This window comes from Primulina tabacum, chromosome 9 (assembly GCF_025594145.1).
Source record: "Primulina tabacum isolate GXHZ01 chromosome 9, ASM2559414v2, whole genome shotgun sequence".
In the NCBI taxonomy this organism is placed as follows: Eukaryota; Viridiplantae; Streptophyta; class Magnoliopsida; order Lamiales; family Gesneriaceae; genus Primulina; species Primulina tabacum.
In genome coordinates, this window is record NC_134558.1 from 39,245,661 (window position 1) to 39,267,113 (window position 21,453).

The 21,453-nt window shown below is 35.9% G+C and overlaps 6 protein-coding genes across 9 annotated transcripts; 4 read left to right on the forward strand and 2 right to left on the reverse strand.

The window, feature by feature from the left end:
* The first annotated feature begins 1,546 nt into the window (after positions 1-1,546).
* LOC142556737 (GATA transcription factor 12-like) lies at positions 1,547-2,918 on the forward strand. Its single transcript, XM_075668217.1, has 2 exons — positions 1,547-2,020; positions 2,197-2,918. The coding sequence occupies exons 1-2, from the start codon at positions 1,742-1,744 to the stop codon at positions 2,812-2,814; spliced, it is 897 nt and encodes a 298-aa protein (XP_075524332.1). The 5' UTR covers positions 1,547-1,741; the 3' UTR covers positions 2,815-2,918.
* A 2,273-nt stretch (positions 2,919-5,191) lies between these two features.
* On the forward strand, positions 5,192-7,318 carry LOC142556738 (CASP-like protein 3A1). Its single transcript, XM_075668218.1, has 3 exons — positions 5,192-5,600; positions 6,674-6,809; positions 6,973-7,318. The coding sequence occupies exons 1-3, from the start codon at positions 5,317-5,319 to the stop codon at positions 7,186-7,188; spliced, it is 636 nt and encodes a 211-aa protein (XP_075524333.1). The 5' UTR covers positions 5,192-5,316; the 3' UTR covers positions 7,189-7,318.
* A 502-nt stretch (positions 7,319-7,820) lies between these two features.
* On the forward strand, positions 7,821-9,060 carry LOC142556060 (early nodulin-like protein 7). Its single transcript, XM_075667280.1, has 2 exons — positions 7,821-8,154; positions 8,570-9,060. Exons 1-2 carry the CDS (start codon positions 7,962-7,964, stop codon positions 8,896-8,898), a joined length of 522 nt encoding a protein of 173 aa, XP_075523395.1. The 5' UTR covers positions 7,821-7,961; the 3' UTR covers positions 8,899-9,060.
* Positions 9,061-9,166: 106 nt separating this feature from the next.
* On the reverse strand, positions 9,167-12,909 carry LOC142556059 (proteinaceous RNase P 2-like). Of its 2 annotated transcripts, none has more exons than XM_075667279.1 (7): positions 12,330-12,909; positions 11,349-11,741; positions 11,143-11,244; positions 10,862-11,034; positions 10,377-10,497; positions 9,717-9,780; positions 9,167-9,555 (listed from the first exon to the last, which is right to left on the reverse strand). In XM_075667279.1, exons 1-7 carry the CDS (start codon positions 12,834-12,836, stop codon positions 9,545-9,547), a joined length of 1,371 nt encoding a protein of 456 aa, XP_075523394.1. In that variant the 5' UTR covers positions 12,837-12,909; the 3' UTR covers positions 9,167-9,544. The 2 variants fall into 2 exon arrangements, with proteins under 2 accessions (XP_075523394.1, XP_075523393.1); XM_075667278.1 differs by having other exon boundaries at positions 9,717-9,785.
* A 436-nt stretch (positions 12,910-13,345) lies between these two features.
* Positions 13,346-18,832, forward strand: LOC142556061 (uncharacterized). 3 transcript variants are annotated; one of them, XM_075667282.1, is made up of 14 exons: positions 13,346-13,479; positions 13,574-13,654; positions 14,206-14,632; positions 14,788-14,879; positions 15,071-15,229; positions 15,316-15,649; positions 16,029-16,220; positions 16,287-16,507; positions 16,588-16,644; positions 16,922-17,078; positions 17,529-17,639; positions 17,728-17,898; positions 18,301-18,360; positions 18,439-18,832. In XM_075667282.1, exons 2-14 carry the CDS (start codon positions 13,611-13,613, stop codon positions 18,550-18,552), a joined length of 2,139 nt encoding a protein of 712 aa, XP_075523397.1. In that variant the 5' UTR covers positions 13,346-13,479; positions 13,574-13,610; the 3' UTR covers positions 18,553-18,832. The 3 variants fall into 3 exon arrangements, with proteins under 3 accessions (XP_075523397.1, XP_075523398.1, XP_075523396.1); XM_075667281.1 differs by having other exon boundaries at positions 13,358-13,654; XM_075667283.1 differs by lacking the exon at positions 18,439-18,832 and having other exon boundaries at positions 13,357-13,654; positions 18,255-18,350.
* A 1,386-nt stretch (positions 18,833-20,218) lies between these two features.
* LOC142556739 (dynein light chain 1, cytoplasmic-like) lies at positions 20,219-21,006 on the reverse strand. The gene is made up of 2 exons (XM_075668219.1): positions 20,608-21,006; positions 20,219-20,524 (listed from the first exon to the last, which is right to left on the reverse strand). The coding sequence occupies exons 1-2, from the start codon at positions 20,743-20,745 to the stop codon at positions 20,384-20,386; spliced, it is 279 nt and encodes a 92-aa protein (XP_075524334.1). The 5' UTR covers positions 20,746-21,006; the 3' UTR covers positions 20,219-20,383.
* Positions 21,007-21,453: the final 447 nt, after the last annotated feature.

A 21,453-nucleotide genomic window follows, 5' to 3' on the forward strand; every position in this document is an offset into this window, starting at 1 on the left:
CAGTCCTTAACTATACTAATAATGATTTCCAACTTATTATCTTGAGAAACTTTAAACCCCACAGATTTCGATAGAAAGTTCAATCTCACAATAAACATCAATTTTGTTCTTCTTCTCCCTTACAAAACAACGGGGAATGAAAATTTCAGATAGGGTATTGTTTATTTGTTTTAACGGTACATTTAGAACAAAACCTCCACCGGGGGGGCCTTTATCTGATTGCTTCAGTCTGTATTCTTATTTGTGACGGACCGACCAGCCCATTTTGTTATATTATTGTGCTAGTTTAATGGAATCCCAGGCCCACGATTTTAATATCAGCCCTACTCTCCTCCAGTTTAAAGACTCTTTTTTTTCGCAGTGGCCATTCAAAGACTCATATTTTCCCTTTTAATTTTTGATTTGTCAATATATGATATGGAATTCATTTATTTGATAATATATGATTATTCTTATTTACACTTCAAAAATTTATTCCTACACCCTACTTTTTAATTTAAATGTTATCCAAAATGACAAAGGTGCATGCCAGGGGCGGAGCCAGGATATTGGTTCAGTGTAGGCAACAAAGCAAAAAAAAGCAATGATTAATTGATAACTAAAAATAATGTGTCATAAAGTTTGAACACAAGTTACGCACAGCCAGTAACATTGATAATTGATGGGAAAACGTCAGAAAAATGACGAACAACTAGCATGTACAAAATCCGAAATCAAAATAAAATATGATATAAAATATAAAATATACGTCGGAAAAATAAGCATGAGTTCATTATCGATTTGAAAAAGCATAAAATTATAAAACAATTGAATGATCGACAAATATTGAATGAAAAAACGAACCTAAAATTTGGTAACATTTTGGATTTTTTAGAGATTATGAAAGATGAAATAGTAATTAAAATGAATTGGAATGATTGTTAATCAAAGTATATGACGTTCGTAACTCGAGAAGAGAAAACACATACAGAAGGCTATAAAGTGTATACTTGGATACTAATAACATGTAAAAAATCGAGTCTAAAATTTGAGAAAATTTGATCAGTACAGACAACTAAGCATATAATAATAGCACATAAAAATTAAAAATTTAGATATATATAAAATTGGCCCAGTGTAGGCATCGGTCCACACTGGGCCTATGCTGGCTCCGCCAGTGGTGCATGCACGGGCGTTTGCAACGGCTTACTCGAGACACGCAGGCCGGAGCCACATGCTCATGTATCTGAATTTTAGTCTGGATGGTCTAATATTTTTTTAAAAAAATTTATATATAAATTTTGTATAATTTTAGAATAATATGATATTAGCTCGGATAGATCAATTTAAATTATTAAAAGATTCTATAGTTTAAAATCCTAATTCGGGCCATGTTTCTGGCTCGGTCATTGAAAACACGAAAAACAAGCGTTGAAAAAGTTGCTGCATTAACTATTCCAAGAGATTCATGTTAACATTTTGTCGGTGTCGATAAGATGATTATCACCATGTATGCCGATAACGCTATATGTGTGTGTGTGTGTGCATATATATATATTTGTTTAATATGAAATGTAGAAACGAACATGCTTGTGCATGGGGGAATGTGATTTTAAAAGATAATTTGCGGCATTTACGTGACATTTCTACCTCTGATTTGAGCCAACCCATCTTTCCGAAGCTTTCCACACCACCTTTTTTCTTCCACTTCAAAAAGAGGAGAAATTAAAAGCAGCAAATTTTGAAAAATCCCATTCATATCATGGGGCATTTTTTCAAAGATTACACAGAATTCTCTTCGGCGAAAACAGTCACTAAGTTCAACTATGATAATGGTGTTAATTTCAGGGTGGATCATGATGATATGCTGGATTTTCCAAAGGAGAAGGAAACCATGACCAACGCGTTTGCCGACGTCAGTTTGACGGTCAATTCCGGTAACACCTCCAGCATTACCGCGGTTGACAGCTGTAACTCATTGCTTTCCGGCGGCGTTAGATTTAACGAGTCTCAGTTCTCTGAAAATGAACTGTGTGTACCAGTAAGTGCACAGTCTCTATTCGTTTTGCCTGCGTTTTAACTTTCATTTTCATTTTTGCCGACACTAAGTTCAATAGTTTTAGAGTGTGCGTAGTGTGATTGAAGTCTTCTGAGTATGAAAATGAGATTACCCAGTAAGTACATCTGATTCCGTATCGTAAATCTTGCTCAACACAGTATGAGGATTTAGCCGAGCTGGAATGGCTTTCAAATTTCGTGGAGGAATCATACTCAACCGACGATCTCCACCTGTTCATCCCTAGCGCCGCCGTCGCCGAGAAAAGCTCCCCCGCCGACGGTTCTTCCTCCGCCAATTCCACTCAGAACTCGCCTCCAATTTTCCCCACCGAGGTCATAATCCCCGCCAAAGCACGTAGCAAACGCTCGCGAGCCGTCCCCTGCGGCTGGTCCACCCGCCTCCTCCATCTCTCGCCACATTCAAGACCCAAAACGGCGCCGTTGAGGATAAGGGAACCCACTGGCAAAAAATGCCTCCACTGCGCGTCGGAGAAGACCCCGCAGTGGAGAACAGGCCCATTGGGCCCAAAAACTTTGTGTAATGCATGTGGAGTCAGATTCAAGTCTGGTCGCCTCGTACCCGAATATCGACCCGCCGCCAGCCCGACCTTTCTTTCCTCCAAGCATTCGAATTCACACCGGAAAGTTTTGGAGCTCCGAATACAAACACAGATTCAGCACCAGCAATCAGGAGACAACCTATCCGACGGTTGTGATGAATGGTTGATTCGTCATCGTAATAGCGTCGACGGCCCAGATACAGGGCACTTGATCTAAGCGCATGGGAACACGGAATCTCTAATCGTGTTCCATTTAATCAATCAGTAGATTGGTAATATTTACGTTTTATTTTGTGTTATCTGTGCATTTCACTTGTGTAAAAAATATATCAAATTTATTTATAAATTGAGTTTAAATATCAAATTCTATAATATTAATATTATAATAAATACGTGTATATAATTTTCTAGTTTGATATATTTTATAAACCGGCGAAATATCGTGTTAAAGATATTAATTTAACATGGATTAATTGCAGCGAATACTGGACTTCTCAACAAGACCAGATTTAAAATATAGTCACACACATAATTTAGGGAATCAAATATATATCAGATCGTATGCTGTACCACGTGAATATGCGATTAGAATTAAATGCTTCAAACATCGAAGAATGATGAAAAGATATATATTTTTTTGGTTCGAAGGATTTTTTGGAATTAATTCTCAAGACATGATATTTTTAATGTAAGCCACCGAACCCTGCCAATCACACAGAATTTTATCACAATAGACTGAGGAACATTATATGGTATTAAAAAAATTTAATGTCAATATTATATTATAGTTTATTTAAAACATATATATATATATATATATATATTTTAAACATACATCTCTCTGTAGCGCACTCCAACATCCATATATATATTTTAAACATACATCTCTCTGTAGCGCACTCCAACATCCCTAGATAGCCAACATAACTCCTACTGGTTAGGAATTAGGATATGACTTTGACCAAACACAATGAATGTGCATAATTCCAAGTGCATTGCATGTGCACTCGTGGATTGGGGAAGAGGAGCACATGCAGTTATTTGATGTGCATGCACCATGGTAGACTGTGCCCCATGCCTGTCCAGCTAGGTCATTTGCCTGTCACCTCTCAATTGGATGAGTCTCTTTCAAATCCTCCATATTTACATATTTATTATTATTATTATTATTATTATTATTATTATTATTATATTTATATAGTATTTTATGTTAATAAAAATGTATTTTAAAAGTGTATTTTTCAAAAGCTCCGCTGATTTCTGACATTTGATTAACATGAAGAGAAGACACTCTTGCGGTTTGATAAATAATACGCCATTAGTGTCGGTACTGATGTTCTGTTAAACGAAGAATCGAACTTGAATATCCGAATGTCACATCTGGGCCTATAGCTGTTCTGGCGTATGAGTTGGATATGGCCAAAGTCGGACCTTTGTCGGATTAGTGTGAATTTTATGGTCTTAACTCAGTATCTACTAATAAACCCACCAGTCTTGTCTGGGCTCGGCCCAAGTAAACTAACTTCAATTTTTGGTTAAATTCCAACTGCAATTCATATCTGCTATAAATGTACATATCTATCATATGTATAATTTAATTGATTCTTTTGTTATTTTCAAATAGAATACGTGATTTGGATACATAAATGGAATTTTTTATTGAGTTAAGGAACATTATTAACATCTTAAAATTAAATATTTTAGATAAAAATGATATCTTCGTTTTCTATGAAAATTAATCAAATTTTACATTGGTCGAAAACCATAGTGTCTTTTTTTACCAATTATCTATACTATATATTAAGGATGCCCCTAATAGAGACAAAAGTGGACACCAAATTTTTTTCCCAATTTTGCCCTTATATAGTATAGATATTACATTTTTGTTTTGTTTTTTAAAAAAATTTAACAAACATTTTTTTTACTTTTTTTTTAATTTCAATAATTCAAACATCACTTTAGCTTCTCGATAATTTGTCAAATTTCACTTTAGTCCATCGATAATGACAAAAAAGACTTTCTACACACACCGCGTGTGCAAAGTGACTAGTATATATAAAAGCTGCGCTCGACTACGTGTGATTATACCAAAATTGTTAATTAATTATATATATGAATATGATCTCACTCTGATCGGTGGAAATTAAGTGGATGTGTAAGAACAAATTAAGCCTCGCAGGTCCAAATAAGTAATACACGTCCGCGTGAAAGTAAGGTCAGTGATCACGGGACACCATGTTCACATGTGTTAACAAAGTTGTTGTTTGAGCTAGAGTAGGTGAATATTTTCTTCATTGTTAGAAATTCATTTCTCTTATCAATTTTTTTGGAACAAGTTTATCATAAAAAGTTTGCTCAGTATAATTTACTTGACTAACGTGATTTATCTGTTATTTTGTTAGCTCAAAAGTTTACTCCATGCACACAAAAAAATAAAAGTTGCGGATCCAACATCAAAAATTAAAATTAAAATCGAGAAATAAAGATTGACGATAAAATATAAATTAAATAAATTATAAAAAATATTTTACAAACACGTAGTTAGACTAATGTAAAATAAGAACAAATTCGATAAGACATATACTTGCCACGTGTCCCTCTTTATGTTTAAATCCAAACTCAAGCCGGAAATGTACCAGTACCATAACCCTTCCTTCCTTCACACACCACGGGTCATTTTGCGTTCAAACCAAAAGAGAGAAAAAATATAAGGCTAGAGATGATGACAAACGGGTCGAAAAATGGTCCGGATCTGGTAATTCAGCTGCCGGAAACCAAGGCGGTGGCGGAGGGTGGGCCGCGGGTCCCAGAAAAGAACGGCGGCCCGAAGGTGGATGGGTACCGGACAGCTGATGTAATGCATGTCTTGATCCGATTGGTCTGTATCTTCACTAGCGTGACAGCCATGTCAGTGATGATAACAGCGAAACAGGCTTCCACCATTTCGCTTTATGGCTTCGGCATCCCTGTGAACTCCAAGTGGTCTTTCTCCGACTCCTTCGAGTAAGTTTCTCTTGCAATATATATTTATTTCCTTTGGCATGAAACACTCGAGAAATACTTTTAAAAATACAATACTTTATATAATTTTTTATTTGAAAGTATCTGAAATTTGCCATTAACATAATACAAGGGAGAGATTCAACGTCGTCATGGCATCGTTGGTTCATGTTTTACGATAATTTTGTCATTTTCTTTTTATTTATTATATAACGAGCCAGATATATGTTGTAAGAGTAATCTATATGTTTTACTCTGTTATTACTTTAATTTAGACAAATATTTCACTATTACGGCTCTTTTTATAAATTTGCTTTATTATGGCCTTAGAAATTCTAGTTTAATAATTTATCTTTGTTCTGAAACAGTAATTTGTAGTTGATATTCAATTGTAGAAAATGGATTATTCGTTAATAACTTTTTGGATACAACAAGTTGAGATTTTTGAATTTGTGTTTTTCATCAATCTTGCTTATTTATATAATCGAATCTGGGGGAAAAAAAGTCCAGTGGGAAATATTTTGAGCACTGGGCGATCGGTTCATGCATGGCACTTTCGAATCGAAATAAATACAAAATTGCATGTGGTAATATTAAAATATTGGCTTCTTAATGCTATTTTTTGAATGATACATATTACTCGGCCATTATTTCATTGAGGTAATTTTGGTATTTTCCTTGCGCATAAATTTGTATGAAGTCTCAGTTTTTTAAACTCAAACCGGTTGAATATATAATCGCGACAAAATCTGAAAAGGACCCTCTTTATCAACGCCAAACACCAGAGCGCATAAAAACAAGAACCCGTGAACCACTTTTGTCTTTGAGGCGATTATTTATTTCTTGAAATTCAAAATTATCCACCTTCAAAATAAATAGCCACAAAAAGAACTGGAACATACATAATTCTAGGTCTTGAATTTATTGAAGTTAAACTTAAAATCTTTAAAAAAATATGGTGAAATGTATTTGATGTGAAATGGAAAGACATGCAACAAGAAATGGGTGAAAAAGAGTGGTTGAGTAATGTAAATTTTGTGTTGATAAATAATAATAATAATAATAATAATAATCAGGTATCTGGTCGGAGTATGTGGGGCAGTTGCAATTCATTCATTGCTCCAATCGGGCATAAAATTGTGGAGAATGTTGAGCAAGTCGCCCATCATTCCTTCTAGGAATCATGCATGGCTCATTTTTGCTGGAGATCAGGTAGTCTATCGACCTGAAACACAAGTTTCATTGATTCTTAGGATTAGGGGGTCGATAATTATTTTTACATTTTTAAAAAATTTGTATGAAATTTAAAGAAATTTTTTTTCTACTGTATGTAATTTCCCCCAATGGGAAAAGTAACGTGTACATATCCCCGCAGATATTTGCATATGCTATGATGAGCGCTGGATCAGCTGCATCAGGCGTGACGAACCTGAACCGAACAGGGATCCGCCATTCGGCCCTTCCGAATTTCTGCAAACCCTTGCATCATTTCTGTGATCGTGTTGCTGTGGCCATAGCCTTAACCTTTTTAAGCTGTTTCTTGCTGGCTGTTTCTGTTGTTCTTGATGTTGCATGGCTATCTAAGTGCTGATCATTCAATTTTCATTTCTTTTTTAGTTTAATCTCTCCTATTTTCGTACGTGTTTTCGATCTTCAATGTGGATTCAGAACTTGCAAGTGATCTATTAATCCATTTTGTTTAGTTTATGTTATTGTGTGATATGACTAATTCAATTAAGTAAATTAAATCTTTTGGAAGAAATATCAAATATAATATTATATTAATGTGTTAACACAAGTCGATCGTTGTGATCTCTTATGAATTTATTATATACAATAAATTCATGTGATTATTGCCTCTAATTTTTTCAAAGATTTATGTATAAAATTTGTGATTATAATGAGTTTAAATATGATTAACTTATGTCTATTTTTGCCCAAAAAGGATTTATATTCGAAAATGTGTTTGGTAATCAATTTTAAAAGTAAAATTAAACATAGTTAAAATATATATTAAAAATAATGTTGAATGATCACGTTAGTTTTGGTTTTTGGGAAATTATAATTGTTTAAATATGACTTATGATTTTTATAAGAACATATTATTATGGTTGGTGATATGGGCCTGGCTTAGTCCAATCCAATCTGTGGCCCAATGGCAAAAAGGACCCGACCCAGACCACTAACTTTCCGTCAACCGCCACGATCAACCACTCCTCCGGCGGTTACTCTGGAATTTTCAAAAATCCCTCCTCCCTTTCCTTACCACTACTCTATACAATCAAAAATCCGCTTCTCTTTACCTATTTTCTTAACTTCTAAACAAAGAATTCAGATACAATATAATATAATATATATAATATAATGAAGCCCCACAAAATGGAAACTTTCTTCGCTGTTTTGATAGTTCTGTATGTCGTCGGTTCTGCTCCTGCCACAGCAGCTGAGGAGTTCAAAGTGGGCGAAGATGAGGGTTGGCGGCAGCCTGCCGCCAATGAAACTGAGATGTACTCCAGATGGGCTGCAACTAAGAGATTCCACGTCGGAGATTCACTGCGTAAGTTGACATCTCATGCATGATTTCATATTCGTGATTGTGTCTCTGCAAAGTGAACAATAATGTATGATACAGGGTAATCCATGATTTTTGTCGAGCATGAGACAACATTCTATAAAAAAAATATGCTCTAAAATTTGGCTTTTGACCGTGTGATCTTTCTCGAATACCTGAATTATATTTGGGTTGAAAAAGTTTAGAAAGCCGTAGCTTCCATGTGTGAGTAAATAATTAATGCATGGTCTCATTTACTTGTTTCTTCTGCTACCACCATTGTGTATGATATTAACAAATTTGAAACATGGATACAGGTATGCATGAAGGGGAGAGATTGTATTATATGGGATGGATACATGAATATATATTTGCATTTAAATAATTACAGAAAATGTATCATTTCATTTCTTGAATACAGGTTTCGAGTACAAGAGCAATACCGTCCAGATTGTGGACAAGTGGGGATACTATCACTGCAACTCAACTCGTCCAATTTCGGTCTTCAATGATGGCCACACCTTGATCAATCTGGATCGATCTGGCCCACTTTACATTGTGAGCGCCGACCCGGATCACTGCAGAAGCGGGCAAAGAATGATCGTGGAAGTGATATCGGTGAACCCGAGATCTCCCAGTTATATGGATGCTTCTCCAGCACCATCGCGATATTCGAGCGCAGCAACATTCTCTTTCGCGACAGAAGTCGTTTTCTTCTATGCTGTTTCTGTCGTGGTTTCTGTCACATAAAAGTTTTAAGGATAAGTGCCGCGTTTAGGTTAATAATTTAAGGTTATCAACGTCTGTTTCGTTTCCAGCCTCGAGGGTGTTTACCTTTTATCCTTATCATTGTATTTTTACTTTGGGAAAAATTCATTTCCGTCATGTGTAGGAATTTATAACGATTTATTGTGGAATTTTAAATCGTAACTGCAATTTTTGTGCTGTATTTCATTTGATGGCAAAATACTTGGGTCGCTTTGGATGGGACAAAATTTAAAACAATTTATGGCATAAATGAAGCCCAAATATGAGAACCCTTTTTAAAATTAACTTAGGGATTACTGCCAAAAAAATAGGTATAAATGAAGCTGAAAATCTCAGGCGGCACACTGCTCAAATTTTCAGTCGATTTGTTGGGTGGAGAGTCTGCGTCATAGCCACCTTCCACTAGAAACCAAAGAAGCTTTTCCAATCACTTCAAACTTTGATTGATCTGAATCAATTCCATGCTCAAGAACTCTAAAAAATGTCACCACCGTCGCAACTGTTGTTTGAAACATGATTGTCGTGGGAAACTTTTTCAGCTTCATTGGAACCTGGCCGTGTCACGCAGAGCCAAGTTCTGCAACGCTCATCACCTGCTACTTCTGCTGAGGGCACGTGCCATGATCCCTTAACAGATTCCTGAAATAGATATAAATTTGTTTAGGACGAAATTGAAATGGAGGTCCATGTTAAGCTCAAGCCATAGGTTTATATTGTTCAAAGTATGAAAAAGGATGATGAAAACTGAAACCAAATAAAGATTTTAAGCAGCGAAAATAAACGGGTTCAGATAATAATACCTGGATAACGAGAGAATACAATGGCGGCATCAAAAGCTTCGGATTGCCTTTCATGAAAGTATATCTGACCTACAAAACAATATGCTTGTCTAGTTCAGTCAAATGAGAAGCATCATTATAAAAAAAACGGAAAACTTGACTCTCGTCTGCCTCGGGATGTTCAACATCATCGAGAAATTATCACACTACCTTCCTGGCTCTAATCCACCCGACCCCTGACAAAACACATGTTATGTCGAGTGGTTGAAAAGGTCCTAATCATTATCTTACCTTGATGGAAGGGAATGAATAAGAGGAAAATAAAATGCGCAAATATCCTTGTTGAGCGAATTTAGTCTTTCAGGCAACTGAACTATATCAATGCTTCACCTTTTACATATGAAGTCCACCAATGTTGTTTAAATTACTGCTAAATAATTTGCTTCTATGCCAATCACAACATCGTATCAAAAAAAAATCCATTATAGTTGTTAGTGGTATTTTAATAAATGATTGCAAGATTTCACTTGACATATCCATCCATGTCAACATAAAGTTTTTTGTTGCATCCTATTGCATTCAGTTTTTGGCAGTGGGATCATAGTTTTTATGACGAAAGAACTTGTAACTAATGTAACATAAACTACTAAGTTTATCGAGGAACATAATAGATAAACCAACCTGATGTCTTTCTTTCCATCTGAAGAAAAAGTTGCTACCAAGGAGTGCAAAAATGTGATCTCTCATTTCATCATTTGTCAGTAAGAAACACTTCAGTTTCACAGTGGCGTAAAGCCAATACCTGAATTACATAACCATATGTGACAAATTACAACAGGATGCACAGGATAATCGATACTTCATTAAAGATGAGCAAGTATGATTGTACGCTTTAGGGAATCTTCTTCTCGAACCATCAAAAAGCAAGTAAATGCAAGTATGAGCAAGATTAAGGAAAAAACTGTACCAACTGTCCTCACAGTCAAAAAGAAAAGAAAGGAATTTTGTCGAAGGAGGCAATTTAATATGTTTCCGTTACTTTTTCTGTTGATGAAGCGAACAAAGGTCACCGTTTTAGAGTCATAAAACACAAAACTTGAAGTTACTTTTCATTTGAGAAGGGAAATCCCCAGATGTATAATCTTTTCACAGAACTATAAGTTTACCAATCATCATTAGATCCATATGGTGTTCCATAGAGAATGCCTTTATCGATCCACTCCTCGATCAGCTCTCTTTTAGAAGCATCCTCAAGCAGAGATCTCACACGCTTTTTATGCAAAACAACCAGGGGCCACTTCTTGCTGCTGTTGTGCACTTCTTTGACAACAGCATCAAGCTGCTCTATTGAAATTTGGGAAGGTAGCAAAATGAGCCATGGATTTTTACTCAATATAATACAGGGAAAAAAGTAAAAACAACAAACAACAACACCAAAATACACAACCTGTTCAATGCTAAACCCCCCCTCTGCAAAGTTCTGCTGGTACAATCCAATATTTGCCCCATCTATCACGGTCTCATAGTCAGAATGCTTTTCCAGCCAATCCTTTACAATGTTGAAATAATTTTTTACTACCAGTTTCCATAATTGATCGTGATAAAGGAAAAAAATAGAAGATTCGATCATCATTTACTGAGAATATTTAAGACCTGAAATTCTTTAAAATTTGATTGGGCTTCTCTTTCCATAGCGAAAGAAGCAATTGATTGCTCAAACTTCTCAGTCTCTGCTCTATCAATATCAACACAGACCAACTGCTCATCACATGCAGAACACTTTCCATCCGAGGCTATATTCGATCTTTGTACAATCCAAACGCCCTCTCCAAGCCAGCCAAGTCCATGCCATCCACCTCCATTCCTTAAAAGGGCTTCTTTCAACTGATTCTGACTCAAACTAATTGAACCCACCTCAGTTGCATGATTCTCTCGAAACCAATTATCTATGAGTTCCATAGCCGGCTGGTTAACCCCTCTTAGTGCCACTCTTAGCTTATGCAAGTACTCATAAACCTTTTCCAACCTGCTTGCCTCCATGCTAACCTTCAGAAATATGAATCAGACTGTCAATCCTACAAAATATGGATAAAAATTTCCCACCAATAATGAGGAACTCGCTAAACTCAAGGTTAAGACAACTTGGGGTGAAAATTCCAGGGCTTTCAACTATCATCTTATTAAAATAAAATTCAATCAACCAAGATTATGTCCTATAATTTTCCAATAGTCAAAACTAGACTTCACAATTGACATATTCTAATGCGTCAAATGGATGGAAAAAAATATTATGGGATTAATTAAATGAACAGATTGAAAGATTTCTCTGACGTTCAATTTTAAAAGGTGTTTTCCTAAAATCGATATAAAATTTTGAATTGAAATTACATGTATGGAGCAGGACAGTTGCTCAAATTTCAAGTGTAACTTTTCAAATATCGCAGGTGAATCTTTTCAAATTTTCCACGATATCTAAAGTCTTCCTTGACCAGCAGGCAGGGTTGCTACTGCTCACAAATGATAATAGCACAACAATTCACAGTCACTAAGTGAAACAGGCACAAAAAATGATCATTAAACCTTAACCTTACAATCGTGGAAACAAAGTCCCGTTCATGAAGAAAAAGCTCTCACCTTTAGCAATGCCACAAGTTCGGGTTCCTCCAATTGAAGCCCCACAGCTTGCACGTGCTCCTCCACTTCATACGCCTTATCCGTCATCCCACCATCACAAAAACAAATCAACGCCGGCGAAAAAGTCCTGAGCTTAGGCGCAACACCATGACCCTTCACTCTCTTCGCTAACTCAAACGCGTAATCCCCGTCGCCTTTAGCTGCCGCCAGCCTGGATACAGCCGTGATCGTGGCCTCGTTCGGCTTCAAGTTTCCATTGTTCTGGTGGAATAGCTTGAATCCGAATTCAATAGCGGGTTTCCGAGTTTCCGGGTCAGACACGGAGTTGGAGCAGATATACAGGAGGGAATTGAGGTTATTTAAGGAGAGGGTGGGGGCGTCTGTGGATTCATAAAGGGAGATGGCCTCGAAGAGGTTTTTGGTTCTGGAGCAGTGGTCGAGGGCGGCGCGAAATTGTGCTTCCGGTGTGAGTTTCTGCTTCTTCCACCGCCGGTTCATGGCGGTCATTTGTGGGCGAGGCGACGGAATGCGGCGGCTGAGACAAGCAGGAGCCAGCCCTCACTATCCAAAGTGTTTGGTTGATAGAATCTTCTCTATTTAATTATTTAAGGGGCCGGAGTTTGAAATCCCGGCCCATTAGATTTTTTGTTTTTAATGGACCGAGGTTTGACAAACGCGGCCCTGAGATTTATAAAAACATTTTCTTAAACTATATTTTGATAATATTATTATTTTTTATTTTTGTTAAAATATTATTATTAATTTATACACATAAAAGTAAATATATTATATTATAATTATTATCAATGAATAAACAAAAATACTAATATTGAAACCACGGAAAAAACAAATATGAAATATATTAATATATTTTTCATTGTTAGAAATATTAAAAATAACGATATTAACAATAATAAAATAATATTTGACAATTAGTAATATAAAATTCGACCTACGAATTCGATATGTGAGACCCCATGAGTTTTCACGACGAACAATAACATCGTGTAACCAAACAAAACCTTACTTTATTTATTGTTATGGTTGTTGTGTTGTTGGAGAGAATTGTTAAAAGAGAGTGAAGATAGGATTCAGGCGTCGCTGTCTTAACGCTGGAAGAGAAACAAGAAATTTGGATAAAACTTTTTATGTAAGTAAAGCTAAATGTTGGCGGGAGCAAATTACGAAGACCTTTTGATGTTGAAATTTCTTGTATTTTATCACACCTCAATGTTTTCTTGAAGTTGCATACAAAAGCTCTTCGTTCGCTTCTCTATTCTCATGGCTTCCAATTTCTCCGTAGGATCCTCCGGCTTCTGCAATCGGTATGCTGTTTTCTCGTTTTGACAGTAGTTTAAGCGGTGATTAGGTAATAAATCTTCAATTTTACGTTTATTTTTTTTGGACTGACGAGTTAGTTTTCAATTCTTGGGTGCGTTATTTTGGACTTAGTTCTGTGCGCTCTAAATTTCCAATCTTCCGAGTGTTACACAAGGGCAGAAAGGTTACTCACAATCCGTCCTGAAAAATTTTCAAATTATACGTGAAACTGTGATCCCAGGTATATAAATTTTACCTACTCATGGTTCACCTTCTTGGTGAGGGGGCGAAATTAGTTGAGTTGTTCTTTTGTTGCACGTCCTCAGTTTCCTATTTTTTGCAACATCTGATCAAGATTTTCAGTTTCTGTCTATTAACAACTTGAAAGGGCTATTGGTCAGTGGTCAGAGATGATAATTGCAAAATATAACTGCACTGAACCCTTCAGGGGAAAAAAGTTATTAATAGTAGAAATCGATCGTGCTGAATATTATTGGCATAAATTCCATAACTCTGAGAACCCTTCAATTTTTTATTTTTTATTTTTTTGTACCAGAAACCTCGTTCGTAGTGAGGATAGAGTAAATTATGGAAACAATGCACCGTGCCTGGCAAGGTTTATTGCAAAAGAGCAAGAAAGGAATGCCTTTGTGATGAGGTCCCATCCAAAAGAATTTCTCCTCACAAATGCATCTGCAACATTGTCATCGAAAAGGATTTCTTCTAGGGCACTATCATCAATGGCATTCGCTCCCAACTATGGTCAAAGCATATTGGAGGATAACCAGTATCCTTTTGTTAAGTCACAAGAAGGTGAAATGGAATTCAATCGGGTTGATTGTCTTGTGTGGGTGTTACATGAATCTGCTAGAAGTTTATCTCTTTCAATACAACAACTTGAAATGGTTAGAACTGGTCCACCAGTTGCAATGGCATGGAACGGGGTCGATGTGCATGCCTGGCATAAACACATTGCATATCAGGTATGAAATTGTTCTGGTCTTTGTTTCTACTGACTCATAGAGAGTGATGATGTGAAAAAATGGAAAACAAATGTAAATGTACAAACAGGAGAAACAGTTTTCAATAATTTGAAGAATAATTTTTATAAACAGATGAGCATTACAAATCTGTGCAGGTTCCAGTGTATGCATTACTGAAAGCAGCACTTGAAGTGGAAGTGTTTCTTTCTCACAAACGCAGTAACAACCCTTGTCCTGTTCATCAAATGTATGTGCACGTGTCTGGAAACTTGTATTTATCAGATGCATAAGATTTAATATTATAAAATGGAACATTGATTCTTCATTACTTCTGCATACCACCACATCAGGTTATATATGTTGATCACAAAACAGCAAAATATCGAATGATTGATTGGTGATTGTGTCATGACATTTTCTTCTTTTATGGCATTCCAGTCTGTTTTCAAAAGTAAACTTTCTTGAAGAACACATCGAAAACCAATTATGCGCGAGGAGTCCTACTTTGGTACAGTGGTTTAGAACTATGGAAGTTCCCCGGATTGCTGGATTGTTTATGCCCTTGTTCAAGAAATGGTCCATGGATTATGCTGGCAGGTTTGTAAACCAAATGATGAAACAAGAGTTTTTTAAAAATACCAAAGACGAGTCGCGCGAGAACTCTTAGAAAACAAAGAATTCAGTGGTGTTGCAGGAACAATTGTGGCGATCACTTGTTGTGCAGCTGTGGGAAAATTGAGTTGGAGAATTTCTTGTTCGTTGTTTTCAAATTCAATTGGAGATGCATTGATCGAGCTCATTACCACTACACGTGATCTTGTTTCTGTTGATAAATTGTACCACTTAGCTACCAAGGCTGGATTTGAAGAGGACTTCTTGTCTCATTTTGGACGTAAAATTCTTCCAAGTAAGAATGTTGAAGATCTAGAATTTTGGATTGGATTGGTTCAGAGAAAACTTTTTACGGCATTCCGAAGAGAGAGTGTTACTAAAGGCAAGCATATTCTTTCCAATAAGGTTTGCTCATTCTTCACCAAATTTCATCAGATCTCTTACACTGCAAAAATTTATATAGCGTGAGTATTACTTCCAGCTACACACATTTCAGGGCGGATAAACTATGTATGAACTTGTGTTAGAAAGTGGGTGTGCAAGTGGTGATGTTCAAATGTCCTGTTTTGTATTTCAAAAACTACTAGTTCCGTCGCACAAAAAAATTAGATATTCTAGTAAAGCTACTCTGTTTAGATTCTTCATTCATCGTGTGCATACTTCAAAGTACAAAAACCTCCACTCTCAAATCTTGAGAGTAATTTATCATAATTATTTGCATTTCTTTCACTTTTCTATTATTTAATGAAATGCCATCTACATATGGTCTTTTTGGTATCAGCAGGTTCAAGAAAATAGTTTGCCCATTCTGGGTCTTTTTGCTTATCTAGGAAGAGAAACGAGATTATTTTTGTCAAGACACAATGTGAAGGACCTTGACGAGGCGATAAAAGACCTTTACAGTTACTTGGAATGTGGTATCATCTTCATTTATCCCGAATTTTCGTCCCTATCAGTGTATCAGCATCTAATGGAGGTCAGTTTGTTTGTAACATTTAATTGGGCATTGAAGACATCAAAGCGTAATGGTTGATGTTAACAGGTAATTGTCGATGAAATTGGATGGCTCGACTTTTATTCTGCATATAACTGCCAGCTATACCAAGAAAGGAGAAGATCCAAAAATCCAATTCAGGCAGAGAAGGAGATTATCTTGTACTCTGTTTTTACAGTATGCTATGATGTGGTTTCGGGTTTCGCTCACTACAGCAGTTCAATACAGCAAACTTTAGATGCTGATTTGTTAGAATTCTTGCTTCAGAGGTGTTCAAACTCTGTCATTACCTTTTTTCGGGATTGTAAGTAAGCATCAGATGTCTGAGCAATTTTAATGTCCTTCTTAGTCAGGGCCTGCTGTCATCATGTCTGGAGGAATACTGGGCTGCTTATGACGTATTAAGGTAAGTTTTCCTTGGTGGATAATTGGGAACAGTTTTTGCAATTCATATAATAACATTTCAGTTTTTCATAAAATGTTGGGGGAGGCACAATTGGCATTACTGTCACGTGACTGCATATTTGGTATAGCACTTGAAACAAGGTGCTTGGGCTATTAACTATTTTAAAAATTTTGAGTTGCATAACAACAAGAAGAAAAATGAGATATATACCACAATTAATGTCACGATGAGTAATATTAGGGTATCAATTTACGTGTCTGTAAACTTTCTCAAGCAGTGATCTTCAGAAAATAGGTGAAAGAAATGAACCTGATTCAGCACAATCTTTTCTGATTAATGGCACAAAAAATCCATCTTTGGTTATGGATGCTAAGCAGATTTCGGCAGAATTGAAAGCGAGAGAGACACAACGGAACTTGTCAACACAAACTGCGGTATGGCTGCTGGATAAATGACTGAGATCTGCCGTAACATGTTTACTCTACCTAATTTTTTGTTCTTGAACCAAATACATCTTTTAACTACTGGTTTATATTTTATAGGAAGAGTGATTTCTAAGTTTAACTTATCGCCTTCTTTTACAAGTATTTGATGAGCAACACGAGGTTCAAAATTCATGATTAGAGGAAAACCAACATTTCTTGATAAATTATTGGGGCAGGGTTGATCAAATCTGCAAACTCTATTACGATCTTTGTATTGATTCTGCAAGCAATTGTATGATTTATTTAAATTTAAAAGATTAAACTCATTTTCCTTCCATAAGAATGTGATTCTTGAAATGTAAAATGGATTAAATGTTTGATGTCCTTAGTTCCCTCTCCCTCTCCTCGTGTGTGCTTAAGTCGCCTGCAACTATTATAAATGGCCTATAAGAAAAACAGGGCCCCAGCTCAAACCAGGCTGGAACCGCAGTTGATTCGGGGCATACTACTACGTCCACTCAACAATGTTTTTTCAGAAAGACAACGGCAAATTTAATTGCTACAAGTGTTGTAAGTTTACTTATCCTATATATATCTGACTTTTTTTGTGTGTTTTTCTTGTTCTTGCTAATTATACAATCTGGAATACTCGATATAGGATATTTGTGTGGGTACTCAGCTGCTATTTATAGATATATTGGATTCCCTGAGGCTTCTGGCCAAGAAATTATGCGGCCATAAAGTTACAAAGCGGGAGAGGAGAAAAATGAAAAGAACGGCCACCGACGTTGTTACACTTGTTCCAATTACAATTTTAATGCTAATTCCAGTAAGTCCAGTTTTGATGCGATCTGTTGAATTTTCGAGTAAACGAAATATGGTGAAGAGAGCATGTAATGTAACACGATTTTCCTAGTTAGGCTACAAAGGCCTACTACATCCATGACACAATAACCGTAAGGCTAAAACTCAGTCATTTTATCTTAGCGTAGATTGCAATATTAACACTTATACAGGCAGGGAATTTTTCTTTGACTTGAAAGATGGTAAAATAATATAAAAGACGCATCATAATTTTAACAATTTGAATGTCGTGAATTTGCAAAGTTACTCCCCAGTGTTTGGTTATTCTTTGTAGCTGACCAATTAATTCGATGGTGGTTCATTTACTTTCTTGGAAGTCAGAACTTAGGTCTGGGTTTATATCATATTTAACGTCATCATTCATCAGGTTTCTGCAGTCGGTCATGCGGCCATGTTGGCAGCAATCAGGAAATACATACCATCTCTTGTAAGCAACATTTCTCCCTTTTATGACGTTTCTTGCAGTTTTTTCCCTTCCATTTTTTACAGTCTTGCCGTGGATTAGATACCCTCTCCCTATTCGGATTACCGGCTCGACGTTGCTAAGCAACTGAAACGAACAAAAAAGATGGAAGTTCAACGTATTACTAACGAAGATTCAGATTCAAAAGTCCTATAAGAAATCTCATACTATATTTTGATGCGACGATAAGAGTTGACACATCAGATTCGGACCTCTAAAGAACAAATACATTTCAACATTTGATGTTACATTTTTTAATATGCTGATCAGATGTATCAAGTCACGGAGTCACACGAGGCACATATGGCACAAAATATGTAGTATTCGACTTGAATAACTTCCACCTCAAGTTTGGAACATGTTCCATCTTTGGTCTGTATATTAGGGAAGAGGAACATAATGCTTTTAATCCAGATAATTTGGTTATCAGTTGATATTTCCGTGAGGCAAGTCGATCGTTCATACTTATATTTTGAAAATTAATATTTTTGACATAAAAAATATGATTTTTTTCACGTCAGATCGAAGATCTATCTAACAAAATTGATATGTTCTGAATATTTTATGAATTGAAGTATTGTTCTAATTATAATATAAGTTTCATCTTCAAATTATTCAACCACTAACCTCATAATTCGCCATTTGAGGATGGAAGACCCAACATATTATCAGCAATTTCAGTTGGTGGAGACGATGGATTCTTGTTTTTTCTCCCCCGCTTCTCAAATAAGCAAAAGAAACCAGAAGTTATTCTCAATTGTCGATGATATATATACCTCACGTAGGGGAATATAACATATTTTTTTATGTACGTTCTCTCAGTGAACAAATTAATCTATATTGGGTTATTGATTATGCTTTTAAATGTTACTAATTGGGTTAATTTTTCTCTTTTCATCCAAGTTATCTACCCATTCACGGGTAAAATGAGAAAATACAATGTTGAAAAAATCTATTGGGCGATGAAAGGTTATAAGAACTTTTATTATTTACTTTCCTTCTGATCTTAATTCTCAAATACAAAAACCCATGCAATTAATAATTCCATTGAGATTGACTGGTACTAATTACGCGCAAGCGGGGCGGTTGGTAGAATCATACGACGGGTCAGGCTATCGGACTTGGACATGGATCCGGACGCGGGTGGTGGTGAACAGTAATAGATGCAGGTACAACGAACTTCGTTCACATACAATTCACAAAAGCCTTTGATCAACTTATCCTGCCCGTACTTATTTGTGCATGTTGCGAGGCAATCCTCGCCACCTTCCGTTGCATGATCACAATCCGACACCCGCGAATAGAAACACTTCCCCGTGAGCCTGTGCCTGGCCATGCTCCCCTCAACCAATTCTGTTCCAATTACAAAAATCACCGTTATTATAATTAATATTGCAACCGATGGTTTTAGAACTGGCTTTCCCATCTGCTGTTTCTTAATCAAGTATTTAATTTTTCGAATGTTTACTCCGATCCACTGCAAGGCCTCTACCTATATGTATAATTCGAGAGGTTTTACGTACGTATAATCTTATTCTGCCTTTTTTATTTTTATTTCACGTTAAGTCAACGTTCCGTATCTTTGATTCTGAGCATGTGATTTGTGGATTGCATTTATTTTCATTTTGAATTTGTCAGATTAAGTTTCGATTATATATTTATATACTTTTGTATTATTATTACGGCAATATAAATTGTTTGACTAGAATTGGAGAAAGAATATATCTTTTTATGTACGCAATGAATGCGTGGTATTGCATGCATATTTACACCATTCCGATTAATAAGAAATTGTGATAAAAGGAAAAAAATAGAAGACTATGTAATTTCATTTAATCCCCAAAATTATGTCGCGTATCTAAATTTGGTTCTCCTCCTAACACTAGCTAGCCAATTCTTGTTATCAATCCCGGTCTCCATTTAGGTATTCAAACTCCCAGTCTTTAATAACAATATTGAAATCCCTTCAAGGAGAAGACGGAGGAGATTATGAAGAGCCTTTGAAGATGAGGAAGTTGAGTGTCTCAAGTGTGAAGTATATGAAACTCCCCTTTTTGTGTGTGAAAAAGCAGCCGAAGTTGGATCCCACCACACACTGCCATCCATTCCCATATTCCTTGTCACATTCCTGCACATATATACACAAAAATATAAATAAAAACTTACAATCGCTAAAAGATATATAAAAAGTATTATATATATATACATGACCTTCTTGATATGGGCAGCAATAGATTTGCAGTCCAAGACATCGTACAGATCCAGAGCTTGAGAAGCAAAACCCATTGCTTGGATCTGCATCTTCAATGGCATATCTGTATCCTCTACCAAACCTCTCCCTTCCAACATCTTCCTACTTGAAGAATCTCGACTTCTTTAATTAATTCAAATTTTCTGTATCAAGAGAGAAATTCCCTTTCTGTGTTTGAAAGAATACTGAAGAAAAAGTCGAGCTAAAAGTTTCAATGCAGCCACCCATGTTCCATGTACCAGGTTTTATACATAGGCTGTAGAAGATGCCATTGATATTGGGTTCCTAGGAGAGGGAAATGGACAATGACAATTGTTCCATTCTTCAATTATTATTGTAGTTTGTAATTCTCGGATCATGATAAAAAGTAACCACTATAGACAGTATCTAGATCAAGGTCCTATGTTCAAAACATACGCTAACACATATAAAATGTATAGTAGTGTCTTGCGATACGGTCTCACGAATCTTTATCTGTGAGACGGGTCAACCCTACCGATGTTTACAATAAAAAGTAGTAAAAAGTAATATTTTTTCATGAATGACTCAAATAAGAAATCTGTCTCACAAAATACGACCCGTGAGACCGTTTCACATAAGTTTTTGCCTAAAATTTAATTTGATTTAATTGGAAGGTATTTGTAGCTTCATATCCAACTAACTTTGTATATAGATACATCATTTTTACAGTGATTTTAGTTTGTATTTTTTTCATTTTTTACTAATTAAAGAAATTCATTTCAATAAGTATATGATCATGTTCTTATGTGGTTTAAACAAAAATTATGGTGGGCATAAAAAACTTT